Source organism: Barbus barbus, assembly GCF_936440315.1.
Source record: "Barbus barbus genome assembly, chromosome: 49".
NCBI classification, from domain to species: Eukaryota; Metazoa; Chordata; class Actinopteri; order Cypriniformes; family Cyprinidae; genus Barbus; species Barbus barbus.
This window is the reverse complement of record NC_136727.1, coordinates 15,804,011-15,811,364: the sequence shown is the minus strand read 5'-3', so window position 1 is coordinate 15,811,364 and position 7,354 is coordinate 15,804,011. Positions and strand designations below refer to the sequence as shown.

The 7,354-nt window shown below is 37.0% G+C and overlaps 1 protein-coding gene across 1 annotated transcript; it reads left to right on the top strand.

Annotated features, from left to right (window-relative positions):
* The first annotated feature begins 1,653 nt into the window (after positions 1-1,653).
* On the top strand, positions 1,654-5,234 carry adra2a (adrenoceptor alpha 2A). The gene is made up of 2 exons (XM_079413106.1): positions 1,654-1,822; positions 2,449-5,234. The coding sequence occupies exon 2, from the start codon at positions 2,563-2,565 to the stop codon at positions 3,730-3,732; it is 1,170 nt and encodes a 389-aa protein (XP_079269232.1). The 5' UTR covers positions 1,654-1,822; positions 2,449-2,562; the 3' UTR covers positions 3,733-5,234.
* Positions 5,235-7,354: the final 2,120 nt, after the last annotated feature.

The window sequence follows — 7,354 nt, the reverse complement described above, 5'->3', positions numbered from 1 at the left end:
TGTGAACACATATTATAACACATAATATCTCATGATCATAAACCTAATTTTATTTAAATGCTTAAAATGAGTTTTGTAGAAATTTTTAATATATATATATTAGATATATAAAATTGAGTTTTAACTGAATGTAAAGAAGCCCAAAAGTGTCCAGAATACATGCGAACGACTTCAGTATTTCTTAAAATCCCATAATGCACATTATGAAGTTGAGAATAGACTAAGTGTGGCTACTTTGAAGAAGCCTTGAATATAAGAGTGTCGCATTTTTGTTTACTACATAATTCCCATCTATCATCTTGGTAACTCAAGATCCACTTTCATGCAGAGTTTCACTCCATTCCTGATCAAATGCATCTTATGAAAATTAACCATGGTTTTATTGTAGTAAAAGTATAGTAACCATGTTTTGTTTTTTTTGGCATATTGATTACAATTTGTATAACCACATTTTTACTACAAATACCATAGTGTATTAAAACCATGGTTAATTTGTGGTCAACTATAGCCATGTTTTTTTGGTTTTATTTGTAGTGAAACCATGGTTAACCATCTACTCCAGGTCTTTAAGATTACCATAAAGCATTACTATACAGGCAGGTAAGTTTGATGAAGGTCAGAGCTAACAATCTGCAGGAAAGTGGATTTGAAGAGTATAAATGCCGTGGGAATAGTAAAGATACCCGGTAGATGTCGCTGTTTCATCTCTGCTCTTACTGACTGAGTGCATTGTTTACATTCATCACTTAGCCTGCTACTTGAAAAACTCTTTTGCAGTAATGTTTCTGGATATTATTAGGGTTCCCACGGTTTCCTAATATGTGTTTGAAATTCACCCCAGAGTACATGAAATGGCCTTCATTTATCAAGTTATGAACTACTGGTGTAGTTAAAAATAATGTAGGTGTATGTAGGCTAGTGTCCATGATTATTTAAATCAGCGATAAACAATCCCTTAGTTTATTGGTCAGGTTAAACAAACAATTATTTATTTATTTTTGTATTAGCCTACATGTTTTCTCAAATTCTGTTGAAATATGCGAAGGAGGTGTTATCTAATTAAAGAACAAAAATCTCAACATTGTATAAGACCAGGCAAATTATATATGAACAAACCCCTCTGTTAAAGGTGTATTTTGCATGTTTTCTTTCCATTTTCCATGAAAAATAAAAAATAAAATACTCCATGAAAAGCCAAAAATCTCAAAATTAACAAGTGCATGAAAACAAACAAACTGTTATTTTGATAAGTTGTTTCTGGACATGATTCATAAAATTTGTTTGAAATTCACCTCAGAGTAAATAAAGTGGCCTTCATGTATAAATTTATAACTTCATGTATAATTTATTCAGTTATTAAAAAATACTTTATTTAGTATGTTGTTTCTCAAGTCGATGATTTATCAGCGATACACAATCACTAGTTTATTCTCTCTTATTCAGGTAAACACTAAAACAAGTAGTTTAATTGGTCGGCACGTGTAGAAAATGTTTTAAGTGGTTTCCGGACATGAAAAAGTGGGCGTGGTTTGCGTAATTTAGCCAGCGAGAGCGCGCGCGCGCACATACTCTCCTCGGTGCGCGTCTCTCTCACACGCACGCGCAGCGCGCACACGTGTAATATGATTACGCGTCTATTAGCTCTGCGCGCGCACAGCTGAGTGGAGCGCTGGCGACGAAGCGCGGTCTTCAGGAGATGCGAGGAATTAATGGTGCGGTTTTTCTCACGCCGAGCCACTTTAAAAACACAAGTCACACTCTGAGGAACGTTTCTTGGATGGTTTAATAAGTTTGTGGGTCGTGTTAGGCTTTTTTCACTAAGGTAAGCTCCATTCCTGTCTTACTTTTTGCTGTTAGTATGGTATTGTGGTATTTTTTAACAAAGTGTGAGAAAGAAATTGACTATATGTGACTCTGGACCACAAAACCAGTCATGAGGGTCTTTTTTTATTTTTTTTATTTTTTATTTTTTTATTGACATTTATACATCATCCAAAAGTTGAATAAATGATCTTTCCATTGATGTATGGTTTGTTAGGATAGGACAATATTTGGCTGAGATACAACTATTTGCAAATCTGAGGATGCAAAAAAAAATCTAAATATTGAGAAAATCTCCTTTAAAATTGTCCAAATTAAGTTCTTAGCAATGCATATTACTAATCAAAAATTAAGTTTTGATATATTTACAAAAGGAAATTTACAAAATATATTCATGGAACATGATCTTTACTTTGGCATACAATAAAAAATCTATAGGCTAATTTTGCCCCATATTGTTGGCTATTGCTACAAATATACCCATGCTACTTATGACTGGTTTTGTGGTCCAGGGGCACATATTTTTTTTATATTATGACTTACTTTTGCGTCTAAAAATTATTTATTTATTTTAAATACATTTTTACTTATTTCTTTAAATTATATTCTTCCTCCTCATTTTTATAGATGCCAAAATGACAAAAAATGTCACTTTTGTCTTCAATAATATGGAAAAAATTAACTGCCATCAACCGAAAACATAATTTCAGTTGTGAGAGGAAGAGATTGTGATTCTCAACAATGGAGTGTGACAATTCGACCAATGGGACAGGTACGCCATACACCCTGCTGGTGGCCCTTCCTATGACCGTCCTGGTGGGGTTTCTCATCCTCCTCATTGTCTTTGGCAATGTGCTGGTGATAATTGCTGTGTTTACGAGCCGAGCTCTCCGGGCTCCCCAGAACCTGTTCCTGGTGTCTCTGGCCTCCGCTGATATATTGGTGGCCACTCTGGTGATGCCGTTCTCGTTGGCCAATGAGCTGATGGGCTGCTGGACCTTTGGGCAGGTTTGGTGCGAAATCTACCTGGCCTTGGACGTTCTCTTCTGCACGGCCTCGATCACTCATTTGTGCGCCATCAGTCTGGACAGATACTGGTCGATCACGCAAGCCATCGAGTACAACCTCAAGCGCACGCCACAGCGAATCAAGCGCATTATTTTTATAGTTTGGATCATCGCCGCCGTGATCTCCTTCCCGCCTCTGATTACCATGGAGAAGGAAGAGGGCAAGATCTGCAAAATCAACGAAGAAAAATGGTACATAGTTTCCTCTTCCATCGGCTCGTTTTTCCTGCCTTGCATCATCATGGTTCTCGTGTACATCAGAATTTACCAGATCGCCAAGAAGAGGACCAGAGCGCCACCTGGGGACCGGAGGATAAAGGAAGCTGGTAAGAAGGAGAACGATAAGGAGAAGAATCCCCATGAGAAGCTCAATGGGAGTCCAAACCCTAAACCGGACGACAAGGGTGAGATAAATGGCATGGACATGGAGGAATCATCGTCCTCGGACCACAAGGTCTCCAACCCTTGCTCCCTCAAGAAGAAGAGCTCAAAAGGAAAGACGAAGCTGAGCCAAATCAAACCAGGGGAGGGCGACAAGTGCGAGGTCCTTCAGACCACCAAGACCAGCAGGTGGAAGGGCCGCCAAAACCGGGAAAAACGCTTCACGTTCGTCTTGGCGGTGGTCATAGGCGTGTTTGTCATCTGCTGGTTCCCGTTTTTCTTCACCTACACGTTGACGGCGTTTTGTGAAAAATGCGTGCCAGAAACGCTTTTCAAGTTTTTCTTCTGGTTTGGCTACTGCAACAGCTCCCTCAATCCCATTATATACACCATCTTCAATAATGACTTCCGAAGATCCTTCAAGAAGATCCTCTGCCGCAGAGATAACAGGAGAGTGGTGTGAATTGGGTTGCTGTTTTTTTTTCCTTTCCTTTATCCAATGTAATATATCACCTGGCGTTCATGGGAAGTCCCTGAGTACAGTAAGCCAACATGTGTGTCATTATACAACATGTCCGAAGAGGGAAAAAAAGACACTTACATGCTTTGTACAAATGCAACAATGCATGGTTATGCAAATACAGCACAATGCATATTCATCCATTTCTGAAGTGTATTGTTGTATCGTTTTTGATATACAGTGAGTGGTGTAGTTTCATAACTCTGGTATCTTATCATCTGGAGGGACGTATTCGAAGTCAATGCGTCTCAAACCACGCTGGATGTTGTTCAAAATGTGAAAAACAATTAAAAAAGGACTACAAACTTGGCCCTCAAACTTCATAATGTGCTGCAAAACTGTCAAACTATGCCGCAACATGCATGTCGATGTGTTCTCGCAGGGCTTGTTTATTTCACTGACATTTTGTATAATTAACCGTGAAGGTGTTGATATTGTTTGGTGGACTTAATTGTCTTTTTTTATCGCTGCCAGTAAAATCTTGCTGTGGACCATTAGGCAAAAAGATGTTGAGCTCGTCTGACTAGAACCTGACAGGCCGGTGTCACAACAAATTTCTTCGGCTTCTGATGTAGTTTATATCTGTCACCATAGATATAATGGATGGCTCTTTAGTACCACAACACAAGGGATAGTTACAGTCCACGACTAATAAACTGTGTCAAACAGGCTGCTGGTTTAGCTGGCGAATTTGTAGAAATGCACAACAAAAGAGAGCTGAATATTCAGCAAGATATCGAATGACCGACAACAGAGTTTCTCCAGGTCAAGGTGAGGTCAGGACTCTCGCCGTGCTGTTTTTTTCCCTCTGGATGTGTGGAGTGACCTGAGATATCCACTTGTAGAGAGATGGAGCGAATGTCCAGTCCAATTGCTAAAATGGTTGAAAACAAAGGTCTTGAATGACATCTACAAACTACCTGTCACTGTGCGTTATTGCCATATCTGAAAAACCTAATCATGACGTATGACTCGCTTTCGATATATTGGCTGTCTTCTGGTTGTGCTCTCAACGTGTTTAACCACTGAGGTCTGAAAAAAATTGTGTTTGCACACACAAAGAGAGAAAACACAGAAAAAATAAAAAGTGCAGAGCCGTTTTTGTCTGTTATCATTCTGGAAATGCAACTGGAGAATTTATTTCTTATGAAAAGCAAAGCCTTGCTGATGGGATCAGACTCTGAAAGTGTTGAAAGTGTCTTCACAGAAGCAAAAATTGTGTTTACAGCAATGCTTTTAAAACGGAAAGAAAATATTGATTGTGATAAACATCAAAATACACACAGTTTTGAAAGTATAACCACAAAACGAAGTGGTTTCGTGTAGACAGATCCCTGACTGACAGCTTATTCTAGAAAAGGCCACTTAGACAAGAACAGCGATTGACATGCAAATTGACCAAACATGGAATTGCTCAAATCCCTCAACTTTCGCATAGGTAATGAACAAACGGCAAATGTTGCTGTTATCTGTCAGCGATTATCTCGTCAATTTCAATTATTTTGCCCGCCTCCCAGTTCAGTTTGACTTTAATGCCTCAGTTAACCGTTTGCCTCAGAAATCCGGTCGATTATGTGCCTATTTGCTCTGCATGTGATTTACTCATTTCATTTTTTTCTCCCCGAGTTCAAATTCAGGAATAACTTTTTACAAATAGCGTAAAACACTGCCTGCGGTGAAGTTCCCCAGTGGCAGAAATACATTTATATGCTGGCGAGAATGTACCTTCATAATTATGATGGATCATGATAATTTCATCTCATCTAAAATCATCATTAAATTGTCAAGACAGCAGGGTTATGATTACGAAGTTTAAAATAAGGTTTTTATTACACGGACCTGTAGCGCCGGTTTCCGTACCCATTTATGAACTGATATAAAAGCATTAAATGGCAGCTTTAAAGATATGGCAGAGCTGCGCTTGAGATATATGACATTATATGAGCTGGAGGTGATGGCTGTGTGGATCCTGCTGGCCGTGCTGAAGTGTGTGTGAGTGGGAGACCGCAGAGATGGACATTCAGTGGGAGTGCAGGGGGTTGTATTGATTAGCCACTTCAAAAGTGTGAATGAGAGGGTGTTTTGGTCAACTTCGTGAGAATTATTATGATTTTTTTTTTATCTTGATAGTTAATTACATCAGCGCAGGTGAGGGGTGTGAGAACAACTGCTGCCAGGTTTTTCAATAGTTTGTCAAAGACAGGACTGAATCAATAAATAAATCAATAAATATAAATAATAATACATTATTATCAGGGAAGGTTATGCTTTATGCCACTCTTTAATGAACAGGCCATCCTAGTAAATAAATCTGGACAAAACAGTGCTTATGTCTATTACTTTTGTAACAAAATGTCTGATAAAAGTCTCCATGTTTTATGCTAATTTCATTGATGTTTATTAAAAAATAAATAAATAAAATCACAATAATTATTTTATATACAAAAATAATAATAATCATAATAATTACAATTATATCAACATTAAATGATGATGATGACTATTATTATTATTAAATAAAATACCTTTATACAATAATAATAATTAATAATAATAATACATGATTGTGCTCACCATCAGGGATGGTAATGAAAAAAGAAAATGCCTTAATAAACTAATAAAAAATAAAAAAAGATTATTATATCAATTTTTAAATATAAATGATAATGTATAATACTCAAAATAATAGTCATCATTAAGGATAATGATTACAATTACATTAAAAATAACTGACATGAAGATGATGATAATAATAATATTAATAATTATAACAAAATCGATGCTAATTTCCTTGGTTTAAAAAAAAAAAAAATTCACAGTAATGCTTAAATATCAATTTTCATATATAACAATAAAACAATAATAATTATTATCATTATTAAAATAATAATCAATTACATTTATAAAAATAATAGTATAAGTAGTATTGTTAATTATTTAACAGGCATACTTGTGGTATTATAATATTTATTTATTCAGTTTGAATTCTCTATTATGGGTTTGAAATGGGCTTACATAATTAAAGGAATGATCTGAGTAATCTCTATCGACAGCATTTGATTACCATTGTGTGTGACAACAAACAAAAATCTCATCTAGAGTAATGAACTTAGAAATGGAAGTCTATGTAGAATTATAACAGCAACTGGGGCCTTCAAAGAGGCTGGAGCCCCGGGGCTCCCGGGACCATAATCCAATTTTAAACAGGATGCAGGCTAGACTAAATAAGTGAGAAAATGAGGGTTTTGAGAGCTGGCATATGTTGTACTGCATGATAAACTTTATTTGTAATGAACGGTACCTCATCGCAGCAGATGACTGCACTGAATGACAGAACCAACAGCCAAAATGTTTGGTCTCCAGATGCGTCTCATTTGAAACTTTCAGATTTGGCTCGCAGCTGTCAGCATGCGTATGTACAACAGATCCGTGTTTGTGCTGCTTTTAAACGACGCCAATGAATTCACAAAGTTGAGAAGCCTCAAAGGTCAAGCTTAAAGAGAGGCTGAGTGCTTTCACAAGAGACCCCACTGCGCATTTTTTCATGCAGCGCTGTTAATCAATA